The sequence below is a fragment of the Pan troglodytes genome, chromosome 13 (genome assembly GCF_028858775.2).
Source record: "Pan troglodytes isolate AG18354 chromosome 13, NHGRI_mPanTro3-v2.0_pri, whole genome shotgun sequence".
In the NCBI taxonomy this organism is placed as follows: domain Eukaryota; kingdom Metazoa; phylum Chordata; class Mammalia; order Primates; family Hominidae; genus Pan; species Pan troglodytes.
In genome coordinates, this window is record NC_072411.2 from 91958561 (window position 1) to 91981628 (window position 23068).

Genomic DNA, 23068 nt, shown 5'->3' on the forward strand with positions numbered 1-23068 from the left:
TAATGGCCGTCGCCCCTCCCCCTACTGAGTTCAGGTGTCCCAGGTCGACTTCAGACTGCTGTGCTGGCAGTGAGAATTTCAAGCCAGTGGATCTTAGCTTGCTGGGCTCTACTGAGCTAGATCAGTTAGCTCACTGGCTTCAGCCCCCTTTCCAGAGGAGTGAACAGTTCTGTCTCATTGGTGTTCCAGACACCACTGGGGTATGAAAGAAAACTCCTGCAGCTAGCTCAGTGTCTGCCCAAACAGCTGCCCAGTTTTGTGCTTGAAACCCAGGGCCCTGGTGGCGTAGGCACCTGAAGGAATCTTCTGGTCTGCAGTTTGTGAAGACCATGGGAAAAGCATAGTATCTGGGCCAGAGTGCACCATTCCTCATGGCACAGTCCCTCAAGGCTTCCCTTGGCTAGGGGAGGGAGTCCCCTGACCCCTTGCACTTCCCGGGTGAGGCGATGCCCTATTCTGCTTCAGCTTGCCCTCCATGGGCTGCACCTGCTTTCTAACCAGTCCCAATGAAATAAGCCGGGTACCTCAGTTGTAAATGCAGAAATCACTTGCCTTCTGTGTTGATCTCGCTGGGAGCTGCAGACCAGAGCTGTTCCTGTTTGGCCATCGTGCCAGCCACCTTTGTGCTTGCTTTTATCTGTACAGCTGGCCCTCTCTAACCATGGGTTCTGCATTCGTAAGTTCAACTGACTGCAAATCAAAACATTTGGGGAAAAAAAGGCAATAAAAAAATAACAATATGGGAGTATGTACATATGTTATATGAAAATACTCTGCCATTTTATTATAAGGGACTTTAGCATCTGTGGGTTTTGGCATCCACTATGTGGATTGGTCCTGGAACTAATCCCCTGGGCATATCAAGAGATGACTGTATATATAAATTTCCAGACATCATTGGCATTACGGGTGACTCAATTTGCATCTATCTGCATAAATTATAGTACCATTAGGAAAGGCCGCACTATACAGATGGGCACTGGTGGAAGGGTCTGGGTTCAATAAAAACAATTATCTCAGAAAATGTGTTTGCCAAATATATATCCTTTGTACATTAGGTAATAGACCAAGAATCTCTTTAGATGCTGCTTTTAAAAATAAAAATTAGTGTGATATTCATGTCTTAGAAGAGCAAAATGAATACTTCTACTATCAGATACTTATATACAGAATCTTTGAAAGATAAATGAACTTTGCAGCTTAAGGGTAGATTAAAATAATTTTCTTTATATTATAACACATTTATGAAGTAATATTCAGTTTAATCTCCCTGATCAAATGCCCCTTTCTCTTAGAATGGATATCTGAAGTTGTTTTTCTATCTTACCTATTTCTTCCACAGGTAGAATTTGCATCCACATCTTTTGGGCATCCTCAAATAAAATCTTGTTTATTATTGAGTTAGAAACAAGAACTAAAGCTCACTGAACTCACTGAGTTTCAATAATGCTTGAAACTACCTAATCAATTTTAGACTTTTTTCTTCTCGGATCACCTCATCTGGTCTCTCTCTTCTCATGACCATATCAGACAATTAAATTTTATTTACATAAGTTTCTTTCTACTTTTAGTTTTCCTCTTAAATATTATTATATAGTGTTGTTATTTGTTACTACATTATTATATTATATAGTATTAAATGTTAATATATAGAAAAAATACATATCATTATGTTATATAAACAATATTTCTTATGCTTGAAATAGTCTCATTTTCTTAATGTGAAAGTTTTTGATGTCTTTTCTTAAAATGCCTCTCATAATATCTTATTTCAAATATCAGGAAAGATTTGTTTTTGTGATTTATATATTTAAAATGTAAAGGCCATACTTAAAAACCTTAACCAAAAAGTACCAATTAAAATTTAGAAAATTTAGAATCAAATATAAAATATTGAGTATTAAACATTAATATTAAATATTTAAAACTTCTCAGTACTGAATTCTAGACAATTGAAAGAACAACACTAATGAAAGAAAAAAAAACAAAAAAGTGACTTGAACACTATTTACAAAAAGGACATGCAATTGGTTACAATTAATGAAGAAATAAAATTAGATCACAACCATTAACATAAAAGAAAATATTAAAATGAAAGCGCAAAGGAAAGAGAAAGTGGAAGAAAACAGTCTGATTAGAGAAGAAGAAAGGGAGTGAAAAGGAAGATCACCACGAAACTTCCACCGTTTTCTCCTCTACTTGCATTTTATAAGGTTCTGCACTAGTATGTAATCCTAATGCCTGGATACTCCAGCTGGCCAAAATCTCCTATTTTTATTTTTAACACTGAACTCCTATACCCTAGCACTTGTGTTGACCATTCATTCAGTGCTTATATTAAAGTCAGTAAGTATTGTGACTTTTCTTATATTGCTTCACTTCTCTTTATTGCCTAGCGATAATCGAACTAGTCTCTTCTAGTACTACTGGAGCCTAACCCAGAAGGCAATCTATTAATATTTGTATTTTTGAATAAAATACTTTATTTAGCTCTCTTTTTCTCCAGTTCTAACTCTGCAGGTGTTAATGTACCAATACTGGTCTTACTCCCCTTGCTCTCCAAAGGAGAAGCATCATGGGAAATAGGATTAATGTTTTATTTGGGACCAAATATTGAGGGGACTTGAATATCAGGCTAAAGGTTTTCAACATTGGAAAGAGCAACTAAATGTTTTTGAATAGGAAGGTAACACAATCAGAACTATATATAAGGAATATTAGTTTAAAAGCATGCTTAAGATGAATCAGAATGAATAAGAAGAGAGGTGGGAGATCAGTTTAGAAAATCATAGTGCTATTACCCAGTCACGGTGGTACATGCCTATAGTCCCAGCTACTCCAGGGGCTGAGGCATAAGAATCAGGAACTCAGGAGACGGAGGTTGCAGTGAGCCAAGATCGTGCCACTGAACACCAGCCTGGGCAACAAAGTGAGACCCTGTCTCAAAAAAAAAAAAAATACATACTGCTAAAATTTCATTTATGTATGTTTTAGTCATCTCACATTCATTGTGTTCTTTCAGTATATTAATAGAAGTTTCTTTAGAAGAACTTGAAGAAGAATTTGACTTTCTTGAGATATACAAATATATTATTTCTAAACTTAAATTCAATCATAGTAAAATTTTAAAGCATATATATTTTTTCAGTTTTCTAGTTCTGATACTTGCCAGTAAAATGTGTTAGTGGCTTTGGAGGATGACAAAGATGGAACTTAACAAGAATGTTGAGTTTATGTCATACGTGGACAAAAAGATGCTTTAAATTTAATTTTATCTTGGTTTTCATAACAGCAAATATTCTTATATTTGCCTAGGGGAAAATGTACATTTTGTTATCTTTCTTTGTGTCATGGCTCTCTAGGTTCCTTGTACTTATTCCTGTCTCTGTACTTTTTCCTGCGTTCCATATGGGCCTAAATGTTTCCAGATTATCTCTTGTTTGTTCTTTCCCAACTACCAAATATACCTCCCTTTTTCTGAATTTGGTTGATCTTGGCTAAACGTTAAAGGAAAAGGAATCAGATAGAAGTGGATTATATCAATGCAAATGATATAAAGATGCATTCTATCATAAAGGGAGAAAACATAATATGAATGACTGGAATATTTGGATCTTAAGATTCAGTCTCTAATTAATTGAATTTTAGGCAATATAGGGATATATTTTTGCTGTTTGGAGAATATTACCTACTTTCATATGCATGTAAGATGGGTCCTCATATTACATTTTTCTTTCCCCAAAGGATAAAGAAACAGAAACTATAAGTGAAGATGGTAGTTCAAAAGAAGCACATGATATGTCAGTGAAATATATTTAATATATATTTTTTAATTTTAACTTTTATTCAAATATAAGGCATATATGTCCTGAATTTCAGAATCAATAATGCAATATGATGTAAGACTGTGGACTTTGAGGTAGGATAGCTTCAGAACTGAATTCCAGCTCTATTCATTACTAGCTGTGTTACTGTAGACTGTTAACTTTTCAATGAATGTACTTCCTCTGTGTTGCATGGGGATAATGTTTACTTTGAAGAGTTTGTGAAGACTGAGAGAAAATGTAAAGCAACTAGTGCAAAGCTTAGGATATAGCAGATACTCAACAAATATTACTTCGTATTTCTTATCTCTTTTTATCTATTTCTTAAGGGAATTTTACAATTAAAAAGCAAATCATTTTTAAAACACAGAGTCTGTCTCTGTGCACCTAAGTATAACAAACCTTGTTATATATAATTTTTGGTAAGCTATTCATCATGACAGTGTTTTAGAATTAGGTACCATCTTAATTATTAGATATTGACAATAATTTGATACTGTAAATTACAGTTAACTTTCTATTAAGCTAATGAAAGCCCCTTTTTAACTACATAGTTAAAATATTATGTATTCTGTGAAGTTTGCTTTAGAATATGAATATTTTTGGTCTGATTTTTTACAGTTCTTCAAAGACAATAATAAGAACATTTTGGAGACCCATCTTAAGCAAATCTGGTAATTTACTGAATTTCTCTATCCTTTCTTCTTAGATCCTTCTCTTACAAATCTATTTTGGAAATAGTTTGCATCAGCTTTCAATGGCATAAAATATCTTTCTAAGGTAGATCTGAAAAACTATCAGTGTAATATCTACTTAGGTTGGTTAAGTTTTATATATTTCTTGGGGCAAATTAATTAAAGTAATGAAAGCTTATATTCCAACTTCTCTTTGTTTTGAATAAACAAATAATCTTTATTTCAGCAAAATGTTCTGAATGGGTAACAGTGCTGAATAATTTAGAAGTTATATGTACCCCAGACATTTTACTAAATCCTCTCTAGAACTTATAATTGAATGAAATAGAAAAGTGAGAGTAGGGCTGGCCTCAGTGGTTCACACTTGTAGTCCCAGCACTTTGGGAGGCTGAGACGGTGGATCGCTTGAGCCTAGGAGTTTAAGACCAGCCAGAGCAACATTGTGAAAACCCCATCTCTACAAAAAATATAAAAATTAGCCTCCCATGGTAGCACACATGTACTCAGAAGGCTGAGGTGGAAGATCACTTGGCTTGAGCCCTGGGAGGTTGAGGCTGCAGAGAACTGTGATCATGCCAGCCTAGGCTGCAGAACAAGACCCTGTCTCCAAAAAAAAAAAAAAAAAAAAAAAAAAAAAAAAGTGAGAGAATAGGAACTAAAGCAGCTTTTGGATGATTCAGGGTAGTAATATAATAGCTAACATCCATTGAAAACTTACTATTTACTAGACACCGTTCTAAGCCCTTTGTATAAACTCATTTAGAGAGCTAGGCATTGCCTGAATTTTAAGTACAGCTTATTGGTGATTTGAAATGAAAATAAAGGCTTCTATTTTTTTTTAAAGCATCCCCACAAACATAATTTCCCACCTACTTTCATCTTTTCTCTCATCCACACATTATTTGTACTGCATTTTGCATATTGCCTTTTTCATTTTCCAGTGTGCCCGCATGCCTCTCTACTCATATCTTCTTTTGGCATGTGTATATATGCTTTTAGTTCACATGCACCTATATACACATAATCACCATTATAGAGTCCACCCAAGCTCTCAAGTTGGGAACATGGGAACCATTTTAACATCTCCCTGATTATCTTGTCAGTTCTACTTGAAAGTTTTTGAGTCTCTTTCCTCTTCTCAACCTATACTGCCACTGCCCTCATTCAAGCTCTAATCACTTCTGGCCTCAGTCATTTTAAAAGTCCTCGAACTAGTCCCTTCTAGTACTACCCAGGTCTTGTCTATATCCCATATTGCAACGAAAGAACCTTTCTCAAATGCAAATCTAATCAAATCACTCTCTTGTGTTCCTTGTTATAGTCAAACTTCTTAGTATGATATATCAAACACTTTATAGTCTGACCTCCATATACATTTTCAGCCTCAATTCCAAATACTTTTTTATCTTCTACATGAACTTTGACATGTTAAGTTGCTTGAACTTATCTAAAATAAACCTTGTTCTTTCCTGCTTCTGTATACATTCCTTGCTTTAGAATATACATCTCCAATTTCCACCTACCTAATCCCTCCTCTACACCATGTCAGTTCTAGAGCTACCCAGCAAACTTCTATTTATCTTACAAGACTCAGAATTAATATTACTTATTGAGAATTCTTTCTTGATTTCCCTAAACAAATTGAGCACCCTCTTCTTTATGTTTTATAAGCTAGTTATTGTTCTGGGCTGACCTCAGTAACACAGTTTTTATAGCTTAGTGATAATGTCACTGCTGTGACTCTTAGCAGTTTGCAAAGTATTTTCATATGAATCAGCTAGCTTAGTAATTCTGTTTTGTATTACCTTTATGTGATCTCCTCTCCTTCATATAGATTCCTTGGAAAATATTAACTCTAATGTTTCCTAAGCCACTCTGTTATTATTTTCATTGAGAAAATTGGTAACCATCTTGTCAGAAATGGGGTAATAAATGGTTGTTCAGCCTCCACTCTTTCTTGCTACATGGTCTCCTTGAGGATCTTTGTCAATGGATTCAAACTTGTTTCTGTAATAATTTTGATTTTTTTTCCTATGGCCCAAACAGTGTATGAATGTGCATACATAAATGTGTGTTTTTTCCTTCATTTGGCTGTTGCCCTTTTTCATCTCTGTTGTCTATGAGACTACTGTCTGCCTTTTGTTTTTTTCCCTCATAGATTACCCCTTTGACTATTACCCTCTTTCCTTTCTTTTATATTCTGTTATTGTAAAAGTATTATCTATATTTCTTTCTCTACTTTTTACCTACTATTTAGTTTTTAGATTAATTCATGACTTGCAAAAATGTTGCTATTTATTTTAGAAATGGTAGAAAATTTTAAAGGAAAACAAATCTAAATCCCTACCTAGATACAATTTCTATCCTTTAAAAAAATTTTGTTTCTGTGCACATATATAGTATTCATGGAAATTATAATAGTATTAAACATGCTGGTCTGCATATTGCTTTTCTGGTTTGTCAATAAATATGAACAGTAAATATAGTTATATATTTTCATGTCATTAATATAGACTAGAATCACTATCTTGCTTGCAGTATATTATTTCATTATATGAATTTGCTAACAACTTAAAACAGTATTGAATTGTTGCAATTTAGTTTGTTTCCAATATTTTTAATTATAAACAATTGTTTATAATGAAATGCATTTTTCAAAAATATATGCCCATTTGTTTGTTTCTTTGGGATAAATTCACAAATGTGAAATTTTTAGAACAAATAATGCGACTTTTTTTCAAGTCCAACAGAGCCTAAAGGTTAAAAAAAAAAGGAATGTGACTTTTTCAAGAAGATGTTTTGCATATTACCACATGTATTCCCCCCCAAAATGATAGTTCTTAACGGTCAGTGGAGATTTTCTTGCACCTTTGCCAACACAAGCTATCTTTGCTCAGCAAGCAAATAAAATATCCAAATAAAATATCTCAGTATTATTTTAATATGCATTTCTTTGATTACTCATGAATATGAAAATATTTTAGTATGTTAATTAGTAATTCTATTTTTCTTGTGAATGCTGTGCTCTGTCTTTACCAGTTTCTTTTTTTTTTCTGTTTAGAGTGTCAGTATTTTATTATTTGTTAGAACTACTATACTGGGGAGTAAAACTTTGTCCCATATGTTGTGGGTGTCGACTCTCTGGGGCCAATGTCATGTGGGCAGTAAAAAGAATTTACCAAGACAGTTCCAGGTAAAGAAAGGCAGGTTTATTAGAGAAAGTATGAAAATGCGTTGCAAGGGCAATGGGCAAATGGGCAAGACAGGAGCTGACTGCAAGGAGACAAAGGCTTGCTGGGGATTTTATGGGATGATACTTGTGCTTTGTGCTGGAGAAGGCTACGTACGCTACTGATAACACCAAGGTTGCAGTGAGCTAACTTGCATTTTTCTATCAGCCAATGGTCTGGTGATAAGTCAGCTGCAAGACGATTGTGAGTTATTTGCACGGGAGGGCTGTGTCCTGGACCAGAGGAAAGGCAGACTTACAGCTTATCTGCTTTCTCTTTTTGCTTTCCCCTGCTCCTGTCAGCCTGACACCTTTTCTCTTATTAGGACTCTACACTATATTCTGAAAAAAAAAAATTACTAATTTATTATGTGCATTTAACTTGATGGTGGTATATTTTGCCATGTAGATGTTTTGGGGTTTTTGTGTCATCAAATATATTAGAGAGTTTTTTTTTTTTTAATGATTTTTGCTCTTGGTGTCCTTCCTAAAGAGAATAATCACAATTTAAAATTACGTAAGTAGATATTTATGTTTTTTTGTTCTTCTTTCTTTTTTTTTTTTCTGAGACAGAGTCTCACTCACTTGCCCAGGCTGGAATGCAGTGGCGCGATCTTGGCTCACTGCAACCTCTGCCTCTGGGTTCAAGCTATTCTCCTGCCTCAGCCTCCTGAGTAGCTGGGACTACAGGCAAATGCCACCACACCTGGCTAATTTTTGTAGTTTTAGTAAAGACGGGGTTTCATCATGTTGCCCAGGCTGGTCTCAAACTCCTGGCCTCAAGTGATCTGCCCATCTCTGCCTCCCAAAGTGCTGGGATTACATGTGTGAGTCACCATGCCCAGCTGCATTTTGATATAAATCTTTAAAATTCATATGGAAATTCATTTGGTTTAAGAAGTAACATGGGTATTTACCTTTTTTCCCCAAAAATGTTAGCCAGTTGTCCCTCAAACTTAATAAATAATTCACATTTACTTGAAATGCTACCTTTATCTTATGCTAAATTATTATGTACACTCAGGTATATCTGCTGTTAGCTATATTCCCTTGACTAAGTTACTGTATGTTTGCATTTTTCTTTCCTCATCTGTCAAATGGACATAATAAACTCATAATTTATTATAAATACTATGTATGAGTCATTAAAATGTAAATATGAATAATACACATATATCAACATTTAGCACAATGATTAGCCTAGGGTATATGCTCAGTAAATGAGAGTTATTACTGTTATTTATTTTTATTATTAACATTGATGAGTCTATTATATTAGAACCATACTTTTTATAATTATTGCTATGTAATAAATTTTAATATCTCATAGGGCAAAATTTTCATCTTTATGTTTCTGTGAAGCCTAGGAGATTATATTCATCTTCATCTATTAAAATTTTATGTATCTTTATTTAGTATTCTCCACAAGGTATGTAGCTATCTGATGAGATTCTAAATCTTGTTCTTAATTATCCTATCTGTTTTTTTTCCTCCTGAGAATTATTGCTAGGCATAGTCTCTTCTTTGTTTTTTTGTTTCCAATGTTATAGTTTCTTAAACTTAGAAATGTTTATTTTTGCATTTTCAGAGGATTAATATGAGAATTAAGAAGTTTGGCATAATTACAAATGAATTCAGAAAACCTCCATGAACTTCTTAGTAATTTCTGCTTTTTTAATTTAAAAGACGTTTTAAATGCATCATTTTGGAATGTTTTCTAAGCTGCATAATTAGAAATTTCTCAGAGAGCTTTTCCTTTCTTATTTTTTCCTTAAAGCTTTAGATTCAGTATGTCAACTGGTATGTAGTATCAGTATTAAAAGTATTACATGAGTGCTAATTTGCTGTTAAAGTAAACATGTATAGGATATAAATACCATCTATATTAGGTCTCAGAAATTATTCCTTTCTAGTCAAGCCATATTTAGAACTATAAGTAAAAACTGTATACTTCGCTTTTCAGATAGGTGCTCTTTTTTTTTCATGATTCATTTTTTTTTCTGCTTGAATTTAGCCAATAGGAAAGAGTAGAAATAAGGAAGGTTATCGGTTTCACTGTACAGCTTGGTGGCGTATATTTTCCTCCCCTTTCACTGTTAAAGTGCATTAAATAAAGTAAGTCTTTATTAATAATCTCTTAAAGAGATGATGAGATAAACTATAGAGGAAAAAAAAAACTGACTTGCCAGTGGGAGATGTAGAACGAAGGAAATAATTTGGATTAACAGGATAGATATTAGAGGATATCTTAAAATAGTTTTTTTAAGTATCTTCCCTATAGGAAAAATTTGAATTGAAAGCCATCGAGAAATTATTTATAAATGGAAAATCAGAGAGTAAAAGATGGGCAAGATAGCTATATACCTTATATAACTACACATTTTTCTGAACAATTTTTCTTGAGAGGTATGAAAACTTTAAATGCCGAATATGTTATTAGGTTAATTTTAATTATAGTAGCAAATTACTGGTTGAAAAACCAAAATAATATAAATAATATGAAAAATAATGATCGCCATGTATTTAACTTACATTAAACCTAATCTGTAAATTAAATTTCTAACCACTAAGCTTAGATAACAATTATTTTTAAAATACTGCACAGTAATTTATATTCATAATGATGATTCTTAGAACAAGGCAAGGTCTTGAGGATTAAATTTTTTTCATTGTAGTTTAAGTATACCTTATTTATTATATTTAGTTTTTGTAGAATCAATAATGAACATTGTTATCACCATTAGATTCAGTAAATATTTGAATGCCATTCATATGTAAACATTAAGTGAATTCAAACTGCTAGAGCATTCCATTTTGGAAAAATGGGATGATACATTGCCTGTAAAGATGTACTTTATTTAAATTTTGACTTTTATTTTAGATACAGGGGGTATATGTGCATGTTTGTTACATGGCACTATTATATGATGCTGAGGTTTAGGGTATGGATAACATCACCCAGGTAGGCAATATAGTACCCAATAAGTAGTTTTCCAACCCATGTTCCCCCACTACTTCCCCTGATCTAGTAGTCCACAGTGTCTACTGTTCCCAAATTTATGTCCATGTGTGCTCAATGTTTAGCTCCCACTTATAAGTGAGAACATGTGGTATGTGGTTTTCTATTCCTGCCCTAATTCATTTAGGATGATGGCCTCCAACTGCATCCATGTTACTGCTGATTATGTGTATAACTTGTAGAAAGTAAACTTAGCATTTTATAGTCATTTTTGTATGTAAAAATTTGAATTTGCAAGTTTTAAATGAGAGGGATTGTTTAAAAGATTATTCAAAATTTACTTTCTTTGATTTATGGACAACTTTTAATAACATTTGTAGAGCTTGAAATAAGTTTAGTTACATATGATGAGTAGTAGTTAGTATCTACATCAAGAAATAGAATGAGCAAATCAATAATTACATTGCCTTATATTTATGTAGTGCTTGATGCCTTAGAAATTGCCATCATATACATTTTTATGTAATCCTCGCAGCAATACTGTAGGTCAATACTCTGTTTTGCAGATGAAACACAAAGTGCTTAAGTGACCAACCCAAGGTTAGGCCCTTGTAAAATCCCTTTACTCTTGGTTTAGTTGTTTTCCCACCATGCCAGCATTATACACAGGTTCTTACAGAATTATGGTGCCAATTATACTTTGTCATACAGGCAAATTATATGTTTCTTGTTTATCTCTAAATATATTTAAGCTGTTAACACAGAATGGGAAAAGGGTACGTTACTGGATTCCTTAATGTGAAATGCAAAAACAATTTTCTAGGAAATCATCATCATTATTGTTTTGAGGACAAAAATCTGTTTTTTAAAGTCACTTTTGTGGTAAGATATTTGAAAAGCAATTGTTTTCCAAATTTTTGTGCAGTTATTGATGTTAATGAACATCAGTCTTTAATCCTTATGTTTACCCAGCCTATCTTGAGAGAAAATATGGCACAAAAGAGATAATTTTATGTATTACAAAAAATACTGGCTCTAGAGTGAAAGAACTATGTTCAAACTCTGCCCTTGGCACTTAGTGACCTCAAGAAAGTCATTGATCTCCTTTGAACTTTAGTTTCTCACTTAAGAAATGAAGGCAAAAATACCAGTTATCATCTGACAAGAATATTCGGAATGAAACAAGATTATATATGTCAAAGTTCTATATAGTTACTTTCATTTATTACCACTAATAGAATGTATATTTATGTATCTCTTCACTTTTCTATCCAACAGAGAAACATAGGGTTAAATAGGCCCTTTGATTCTAAAATTCTGTATTCAATAAGTAAGATTTACAAATAAATTTATTACTCAAGTTTTTACCTAAAAGAAAACTTGTTAAAGTCTTTGATAAAGGTAAGACATGTGTAATACAATTATTTCATAATTTATTTTTTCTAAAATATTTGGATTTTTTAGTCTTTTGAACATAGAGACAGCTACACTTGTATTTCCTAAGAAGATGACGCTTTAGTTGCAAACATACAATGTCCTATGTTTCCATTTGTATGAAGCTACTTAGAGAAATATTTTGAGCTTTATTATTTTATTGGAAAGATATGAAAATGAGGAAGTTTACCTCATATTCAACAGCTGACTGAATAAAGGATGCAACAAGAAGTGTGTAGTTGGGACAAGCTTGATATTCATAATTTCCCTACCTGCCACACACATTGAAGTCTGAATCTCATAGTCACGGGAAAAGTCTGTAGCACATAAGGTAGTTTTCGATTCTTATAGTGAAAGGACATTTTATCCTTTTGTCTTCAAGGTCTGCAGTCTATAGATTACCTTGAATTCATTACCAGTATTGAAATTTTATTTAGTATGTTAAAAAATGCTTCCTCCCCAATCTATAGTCAGTTTTTAGTTACCTGTTTGAGGCAGTGCTGCATATGAATTTCCAAGCTCTCATTAGCAGTACGAAGCTTTCATATTTTCCTATTTGGGCAAAAGAAAGCTTGGGAATTTCTCTCTAGAGTTTACACTCAGTTTTAGGAAGATAATTTTTACAGTGCAATTTGAAATTTTCTTTCCATGTTAGGGAAGTCTTTAGGCAAGAAGATACCCCAAGGCCGGAAGGTAGCAATTTGGTTTGCCTTTTACATTAATTTTAGAATGGTACATTTTCCTCTAATTTGAATTGGATTGCAGACAAGAGTGAACAGGGTGAAAGAGTGAATGGCACAGTTTTCATATCCTTTTGAAATGGGTATTCATGGTAGACTTTGCATTTTACCTAAAATATGAATTTAGACTGTCACATTTTCACATTCGTTTAAACAGATTTATCAAGCATTTAATATGTCAGGAACTATGCTGAGTAGCCTCCTACTTCTAATCTTAAGTCATTATGTGAGGACAATTATCCTTCTTTTAGAAGGGAGGAAATTGATATTTAATAGAGAAATTAGGCTAAGAAAGAGCTGGTTAGCAACATGTCAGGCATTTGAACCTATATCTCAATTCTGCAAGTTCCTTAACTTTTACAAATACAAAATTATTTTTAAATTATAACACTAATTCCAGTTCACTGTAGAACATTGGAAGAATACAGAATATAAAAGGAGAAAATGAAAATAGCTATAATCTCACCCCCTGGAAATAGTATTTGTAGATATTTTCGTCTAGTCTTTTTGACATATTTTACATAACTGGGAACAGTTATGTTCTTTCTTCCAGAAAGTAGGAAGTTTTCAGATTTACCTGTTAGGACAAAAGAAAGCTTGAGAATTTCTCTCTAGAATTTACACTCAGTTTACACTCTAGAATTTACACTCTCTAGAATTTACACTCAAAAAGAACAAGACTGTGTGTACAGTCTTGTTCTTTTTGTATTCCATTGTATGAGCATTACCCCATGTTTTAAAAATAATTTTGTGTTATTTTAACTAGCTGCATAGTATTCCAACATATAGATATACAACTATTTATTTAAATATTCCCTTATTTTTGAACATTTCAGTTGTTATAATATGTCTAACTTTTTGGTTTAAAGTTTCTATGTATCATGTAACACTTAAATAAATTTACAAGCATAACAAAAACCAAGAAAAGTATTTGCCTGATACATAATTGCTACCTCTTATGAGAATTTTAAATTACATGAGAAATTTCAATTTCATGTGAAGATAGCAGGGTACTAAGCTGTACATATTTTAAAATCCCAATTATGTTAATTATACACATGCTCAAATGCACTGGCAAAAAGACTGGAGGGAATTACATAAAAGTCTTAAGAGTTGCCCTCATCTCTCACCTAGGTTATTAAAATAGCTTCCTAATTGACCCCTTAATTCCACTTTTGCTTCCTTCTAGTCCATTCTTCACACAGCAGCCAGACCAATCCTTGAACTACAGAAATCATTTTAAGTCATTTCTCTGTGTAGACCTTCCAGTGACTTTGTCACAGTGAAATCCATAGTCCTTGCCATGGCCTACAAAGTCTTACATATATATGGGTCCCACTCCCCAACTTTTATTTTCTCTCTGATTTTAATCCTCTACCTTCGATCCCATGTTTCATTTCTCTAGCCACACTGGCTCCTTGGCTGTTCCTTCAAGGTGTCAAGCATGCTCTTTTCTTTTCCAGTTGCTATTCCTTCTGGAATGCTCTTCCTCAGGATACCTGCAGTATTTGTTGACTCACTTACTTGAAGTTTCTGCTTGAATATCATCTTATCAGAAAAATCTATAAATGCTATAAAATCTATCATTCTGTAAAAAAATGCATCATTCTATATAATCTACGTTATTTTATTTTTAGCACACACCTACTGTACGTTTAATGGTTTGTCTCTACTCACTAGAAACTAAACTTCATGATGATAATTTTTTTTAGTTATTGCTGAATCCCCAGAAACCTCAACAGAGCAGGGCATGTAGTAGGCACTCAATAAATATTTGTTGAACAATAGTGATTTTCTCTGAGTAGTAGAATTGTAGATAGTTTTAATTTAAAATTTTCATTATATTAAGCAAATATTATCATATATATATAAAACCTAAAACTTTAATACATTACAGTTATTCTCTGGGAATTTACCCATTACCTCTGGGTTATCCAACTTATTGGCATACAATTGTTCATAGTATTCTCTTAGAATCCTTTGTGTTTCTGTGGCATCAGCTGTAATTTCTCATCTTTAATTTCTGATTTTATCTGAGTTTTTCTTTTTTCTGAGTCTAGCTAGAGGTTTGCCAATTTTGCTTATTTTGTCAAAAAAAAGTTCTTAGTTTTGATGATCTTTTCCATTGTCTTTCTAGCCTCCATTTCATTTACTTCTGCTCTAATCTTTATCATTTCCTTCCTTCTGCTAACTTTAGGCTTAGTTTGTCTTTCCTCTTCTAGTACCTTAAGGTGTAAAGTTAGGTTGTTTATTTCAGATATTTCTATTTTCTTCATGTAGATGTTTATTACTATATACTTTTTTTTTCTTTTTTGACAGAGTTTCACTCTGTTGCTTAGGCTGGAGTGCAGTGGCATGATCTCGGCTCACTGCAACCTCTGCCTCCCAGATTCAAGTGATTCTCCTGCCTCAGCCTCCCAAGTAGCTAGGATTACAGGCACATGCCACCACACCTGGCTAATTCTTTTTGTACTTTTAGTAGAGATGGGGTTTCATCACGTTGGCCAGGCTGGTCTTGAACTCCTGGCCTCAAGTGATCTGCCCACCTTGGCCTCCCACAGTGCTGGGATAACAGGTGTGAACCACTGTGCCCAGCCCTATATACTTACTTCTTAAGACTACTTTTGCTGCATCGAATAAGTTTTGACATGGTGTGTTTTCATTTTTGTTTATCTTAAGATACTTTCTGATTTCCTTTTGATTTCTTTGACTCATTGGTTGTTCAGGAGCATGTAATTTAATGTTCACGTATTTGGGGATTTAAAAATATTTGTCCAGTTATTGATTTCTAGTTTCATACAATTGTGGTTGGTAAATATATTTGATATGATTTTCAATTTCCTTCAATTTGATAAAACTTTTGTTGTGGCCTAACATATGCTCTGTCCTTAAGAATATACCATGTGTACTTTGGAAGAATGTGTATTGTGTTACTATTAGATGGAATGTTCTATGTATGTCCCTTAGGTCCACTTGGTCTACAGTGTAGTCCAAGTCCAGTGTTTCCTTATTCATTTTCTGTCTGGATGACCTATCCATTCTTAAAAGTGAGATATTGAAGTCTCTCACCATTATTGTATTGCTGTCCATCTCTCCCTTCAGATCTATTAATAGTTGCTTTATATATTTACATGCTCCAATGTTGGGTGCATGTATATTTACAGTTGTTGTAGTCTCTTGATGACTTGACCCCTTTATCCTTATATAATTATCTTCTTTGTCTCTTTTTACAATTTTTTTATTTCAAGTCTATTTTGTCTGATAGTAGAATAGTCACACTACGTTCTTTTGGTTGCCATTTGCATATAATATATATATTTTTTTTCTTTGCTTTTAGTCTGTGTGTTCTCAAAGCTAGAGCAAGTCTCTTGTAGGCAGCTTATGGTTGGGTCTTGTTTTAATAAAAATTTCAGTCACTCTATCTTTTGATTGGATAATCTAATTTATTTACATTCAAGGTAATTATTGATAAAGACTTATTGTTTATCATGTTAATTGTTTTCTGTCTGTTTTGTAGATGCTTTGTTTCTTTCTGTCTCTCTTGCTATCTTCCTGGGTGATTTGTTAATTTTCTCTAGTGGTTTGCTTTGATTTGTTTTTTCTTTATCTTTTTGGTATCTATTGTAGGTTTTTGCTTTGTGGTTACAATGAGGCTTACATGAAACGTGTTATATTTATAATAGTCTATTTTAAGCTGATAACTTTCATTGCATACAAAAACACTATGCTTTTACTTCTTCACCTCTACATTTTATGTTTTTGATGTCATAGTTTACACTTTTTATATCATGAATCCATTTACAAGTTATTGTAATTATAGTTACTTTCAATATTTTTGTCTTTTAAGATTTCTTAATTTTATTAGGCAAAGAAGTCAACGCTGATATGGTAAGGTGTAATATTTACTGTACAAAACATTTGAATAGTTATTTTATTAATGGTCATTTGTATGTTTCTTGTATGTATCATCCACTTTGATGATGAATAACTACTAGTTTCGATAGTGATAATTATGTATCAAGGTGTTTTTTTTCAAGTATAAAACTGATTTCTGTAACACAGGTCACATGTCTATAATAAAGAAATATGCTTTGCTTTAATTTGTGCTTGGATAGGCTTCCTATGTATAAGGTCTTGTGTTATTGGATATATTCTGAATTTAGCTTAATTTCATTCAGCAATTTATCATTTGAAATTGATGGGGCAGACATTTACCTTTGTATTATGAAATTACTAAATAAACAAATGTGCAACTACAAGTGAAAGAGTTATTTAAATTACTTTAGAGCAAACATTAAAAGCCATATTTGCATAAAAGTCATGATAATTTATAACACCTACTTTTTATAAAGGAAATCTTGTAGAACAGGATACGTGGTTTTAGGAACTAGTTTGATAGGCATTAAGGATAACGGTTGCAGCCTTATATCAGCATTGGGTACAGTGTATTACTTTATTGTGGTTTGTTGTTTTGGCTTCACAGTATCACAAAAATCTTGATTCACAGATAGCAGTATTGTTGCTCTTACCCGAATACTTTCCTAAGAGTGAATATGGTCAGGCCAAACTACTATAAACCAAGAGCTTCATGCAAAACTATACTTTCCTAATCAATTGCAGTATCATAAGAATTTGGAATGTGTTCAAAGATAGAAAAAAAAAGATTTTAAGATATATTCTCTTTTTATCTTCTTTCTTTCTCTCTCTCTCCCCCCACCACCATCTCTAATTGTAAGAGACAAAGCGTAACCATATTTTTTTGCTGATAATCAGTATTTAAAACTAGAATCAAATTAAATTGCTAATATGGTGCAATATAAGTCACTTAAATTCTCAATGAATGCAACGACACAACTCTTAGGATATAAAACAAGGTGATATGTAGCATATGTAAACTTTTAAAAGGGTGTTTATGAGGACTATTTTGTAACTTATTACTTATACTAGAGATTGGATGTTATTTGACTTAAGCCAAACCTCAGTATCTATTTTCTTTTTAAGCACTGTTCACATTTAAAGGAGAGGCATAGTTTATTCCATGGATTTAAGTTAAGCTTTTAACATACTTCTCTAAAGGAAATTCCCTATATGTTATTTCTTTCTATGGATTTACATATTGATAAAAAGTTTATTTGAATTGTTGGAAACTAGAAAATGTACATGAGGAAGAATTTTACTCCATCTGAGGAAAGAAAGGTGGAAGGAAAGAAGACTACTTAGGCTTACTACTTAGTGTCTTTAGAATTTACCATATGGATAACCACATCTTGGTTGTAAGAATTACGAGTAACACTTTGGGATTTTTGAAGTTTTATGGGACACAAAAAGCTGAGATGTGTTACTCTTCGTACCATTTTATTAGGACCCATTTGAACATATGGTTATAATTATGTATTTGTTACTAATTTTGGAGGATGTATGTCAGTTTTTGAAATTGAAGTGGAGGTACATGCACTAAGATTACTGAATTTTGAAGGGGATTTCTAGATTTTACTGATCTCTTACTTTCCTAAAATTTTTCAAGCCACAGCTGTAATTTATTATTTGATAAGTGGTTTGTAGTAGCTATTCAAGTACTCTGTAATGTCAAACACTATGCCAGTATTTATCTCATGATTCTGATCATATTTATGTGTGGTAGAAAAATAGTCAAATGTTTAACATAGAAATTTGACCAAATTTATAGTTTACTCTGGAAATTTGACTAAATTTATTGTATACAATATGAATTAGAAAAATTCAGGAAAGGAAAGTTTTTGGTTATTAGAAACATCTATCCTGTAGTTTCTTTAAAGGCTGATTTTTTTAAAAGCATTAAGCAGTCATTCTTACTGTCTTTAATGACAATTCATTTTATCCCTTGGTTACCATTTTGCCTTATTTTCTCTGACTTATTTGGATTAATTGCTTTAGCAAACATTGTTTAAAAATTTTAATTTTCTAATATTTCTTAAAAAGCTCTATTTGTTTTTTTCTACTCCTAGTTTTTTTTTCTATAGTTACCTCAATTGTTTCTTTTAATAATACAAACTGGTTGATTTACCCTTCCTTATGAACATCAGAATAGAAAATAAATATGTAATTACTTTAATATATATGTATATCCAGTTATGGCAACAATTGAACAATTTAATATAATTTTGCATGTTAAGGGAGCTTAGAATGTACATTGTACTTTTTGTAAGTTGGTATACCACAGCATGTACATAATTACATATAATAAGCCTTATTATTTGTTTTTTTCAGTTGTTTTTGTTTGTTTTTCATAGAACCAATTCAGTTTTTTCTTGATAAACATTCTAACTTATGCTGTTATAATTAAATATGATAAATATTAATATAGCCTGGATATGGCTGGGTTAGATGGCTCACACCTATAATCCCAGCACTTTGGGAGGCCGAGATGGGTGGATCACTTGAGGCCAGGAGTTCGAGACCAGCCTGGCCAACATGACGAAACCCTTTCTCTACTAAAAATACAAAAATTAGCTGGGCATAGTGGCTCACACCTATAATCCCAGCTACTGGGGTGGCTGAGGCTGGAGAATTGCTTGAACCTGAGAGGCAGAGGCTGCAGGGAGCCAAGATCGCAACACCGCACTCCAGCCTGGGCGACAGAGCGAGACTCCGTCTCAAAAAAAAAAAAAAAAAAAAAACAATAACAACAAAAAGATAGTTTGGACAAATGGTCACATATAGTAATTTATGAAGGCCAAGGACTTTTGTTTATATAAACAACTCAAATTGATGTATCATGTGATTTATTATTGTCTCTATGCTTTTGATTAATTTATGAATCAGTCAGTCACATAGTTCATGGTAACATGTCATGGTTAACATGTCAACATTTTACTGCATGTTAGGCAGAATTAAGCTTTATTAAATTTTGCAGTAAAATTAGTGTTTTTCTTGATTCTTTTGACATGAAAAGTTACTTCCTATGTTTCTTTTCAAAACCTAAGCAGCAAACTAAGAATTTTCATTTGTCATAGTTGATTTCCAAAAGGACCAGAAAAACTGTTGTAACATAATGGCTTGGCTGAGGACACTGTACCGCAAAGCTGTAGAGTATTTTATTTTAATTTAAAATCATCTATACCTGAGCTAAAGAGAAAAAGGATCTACTGGGAGAAGATCTGATGCTTTGTTCATCCTGAATAAGCAAATGTATATATTACACTTTACATGTTTTTCCTCATGTATATATTAAAATATAGATATAGTCTCAATGATGCTTTAAATGTACATGTTAATGAACTTCTTTTTCTAAACCTAATTTGACAAATGTCTTTAATAAAAGAAAAGAAAGCAACTGGAACACCTTTGACTCCTTTGATATTCTCCCTTAACTTTTCCTCTCCAAGTTCTATAATTAAAAGTAAATATAATGGCCAAATTAAAATATTTCACACTGTTCTTTCTCATCAATTCTTTAATGTTTTCATCAATATTGGTTTTGTAATTATTTTTCACTGTCACTTCTGTAATTTATAGATTAAAAATTATCCGGATTTATTAAATTACTAGAATAGTTCTTTTGCCCAAAACACTTTAATATATTTTTTTAAAAAGTAAACAAAAGCCCTCCTAAAACTATATGTTACATTTATTGTATTTGCCAATTTTGATTACTTTGTCATGCTGTAGGGAAGTGATTACTGATCATTTATTATTAAAATATTGGCTTTCCTCTTGGTTCTCTTGGATTAAACACATATGGCTATAGGTTAGCTGGAGCACTGATGAAAATAAATTGTAAGCTCAAACATCATTATCATTTGTAGCTTAAACATAGTGAATTTGATACAGTGTTACCTCATAATTTTGATGCTCTTTGCAGTAAATTTGATATAGAACAGTTGCTAAAGAAACCCTGTTCAAATGTGTGACCATTTTTATGGAAAACATCTGGGGTAATTATAATTAGTTCAGGATGTGTACTGTTTAAAAATAATCTTGAATTCATGGAGAATGAAGCATATCTTTTCCTTAGTGACTAGAATAATCCAAATTAATATGAAAAAAGCCCTTTAAGTTATTGGTAGCTATGCTTAGACTATGCTTTAGAATATTCCATACGGAAATGAGGAGTAACTTTTATGTAAAATGCCAAATTGGCACTTTACACCTGTTAGTGTGTTTCGTTTAGAACAGCTGTGTCTTTTATTATCAGTAAACAGATGCAGAAAGTAATGGAATGTTTTAAAGCAATATGTTAATCCTGTCTTCCACTACTGAACTGTCTCACAATATAGTGATTAAATATTGACTGTGCAGCTGTTACGTACAATTATAGAATTTCTTAGTTAATTTCTCCTTCCCAAGCCCAAATGCTTTAATATTTAGAGATCTAGTTTCTAATCTTAAAGTGTTTCATAATGTAGTTTATTTATTACAAATTGATTTCTGAAGAGAAGTTGTTTGAATACTACAGAGACAAATTCATGTTCTTAAAATTCTTATTGAATGTTTCTATGAATTGACGAATGTTCTTGGTAGGATAAACAATTTAAAAATTTTATTTGTTAATTTTTCTTCCCTTGTTCATGAATATGAAGGTGATTATTGAATATAACAATTTTGTTTAAAACTGCCAGCAGTAAGCTAAATAGGAAATTATGGCTCTTTCATGAGACATTTATGAACCAGAGTGTATAATACTTTCTTAGAATGATGAGTATGCAAGTTATTTCAATTATAATAGCCCTTTTGCAGTTTAATTATGTTTTAATTCTTATATTTACCTTGTCAGAGAAGATATTTAAAATGTTGCTTCATTATATATATTCTTAAGCTTGAGGAACAGTTCTATTAGCTAAGATTGTTATTAATATCTAACATTTATTATACTCTTAGTATATGAAAGGTATTGTGTGAGGCACTTTATTATAATATTCCTGCCCCATTTTATAGATGAGAAAATTGAAGCTTAGAGACATGAAGTAAATTGACCAAAGTCTTACAGCTAGGAAGTAGTAGAGCCTGGATTTAAACCCAGGCATTTTCACTCTCAAGCCTCTTGTTCTTAACAACTTTACATTTTGCCTGCCATTGGCATCTAATATCAACATTATACTGAGGGGAAATTACGTGCGAAGTAAATTTTGACTGTTCTTTTTTGAAGCCACATTGTTCACTGCAATGTGATTATTAAATCGTTTAGGCAACTTGCCTAAAAAGAAAACATAATTAAAACATGCATGGAAAGAGAGCTTCACTTCTTGGTATCTCCTCACACAATTACTGTGTTGGTAGTTGACAGTCTACACTAGAACTGTTTTTTTTTAACTCCCTTTATGATTTTACTCTCATTGTACTACTTGCTCAGACAACTCCAGCAATTTATTTGTTCCTCTTCCTAAAAATAACCTTTGCTTCTTTGCTTCAAGAGTTTTAAAAGAGCAGCATGATGTAGTTTTTACCTATGTTACATTATTTATGCATTAACCAGGCAATATCAGTTATTATCAAAACTTTTATTAAATGACATTCCTCTGTCAGGATAGTCATTACTAACTACTTCTATATTCTTAGTTTGTTATATCATTTGTCATAGGATGTAACCCCATTTTATATATGAAAAAACTGGGACCTAGAGATATTAAGTAAATTGGCCAGGATCCCAGCTAGCAAATGATGTTTGTGTCAATTTGATTTTTTTTCTCAAAAGAAAAAAATTTGAAATTTAAATTGTACAACTAATCATTTTTTAGAGGGTTATAAGACTTTGAATTTCACCAGATGGTTACTTAAATATAGTTTCCCTTGACACTGATGAGAATGCTTATAAGATTAACTAGGATCAGCAATGTCATGAGGTATTGCCGGGGAAATTTAATATATATTAGAAATCCATTATAAGGTAATTCTTAAGGGGCACAATGTTCTTGGTTGCAAGCTGTCTAAAATATAAGAATAGATGTATCTTTGCATGCAATAAGATGAAATGTCATGTTTATAACAGATTTTAAAATGAAAAATATATTTTTGCTCAATTTAATTAGCTATTCTGTACTTATTCAGCATTATCATTTTATTTAAATTTTTATTAGTGTCTCCATCAAAACTAGTTACCCAACACATAGAATATAAGATAAACAATTAAGCTATCACTTTATAGTGTATAGCATAGGGCTTTCCCAGGCAGATATAATTATTTGGATTTTGTTTTTGTTTTACATTTTTGA

General features: G+C 32.3%; 1 protein-coding gene across 2 annotated transcripts in view; it reads left to right on the plus strand.

Moving 5' to 3' along the window:
* Positions 1-23068, plus strand: part of C2BH2orf88 (chromosome 2B C2orf88 homolog) — a 328152-nt gene that overhangs the window by 13839 nt on the left and 291245 nt on the right. The window contains exon 2 of one of the 2 annotated variants that reach the window (XM_063791380.1): positions 4446-4498. The exons of the other annotated variant lie outside the window; for it this stretch is intronic. Coding sequence (XP_063647450.1) covers positions 4446-4498 — 53 coding nt within the window. The remainder of the gene's footprint in view (positions 1-4445; positions 4499-23068) is intronic. 2 annotated transcript variants of the gene reach the window in all.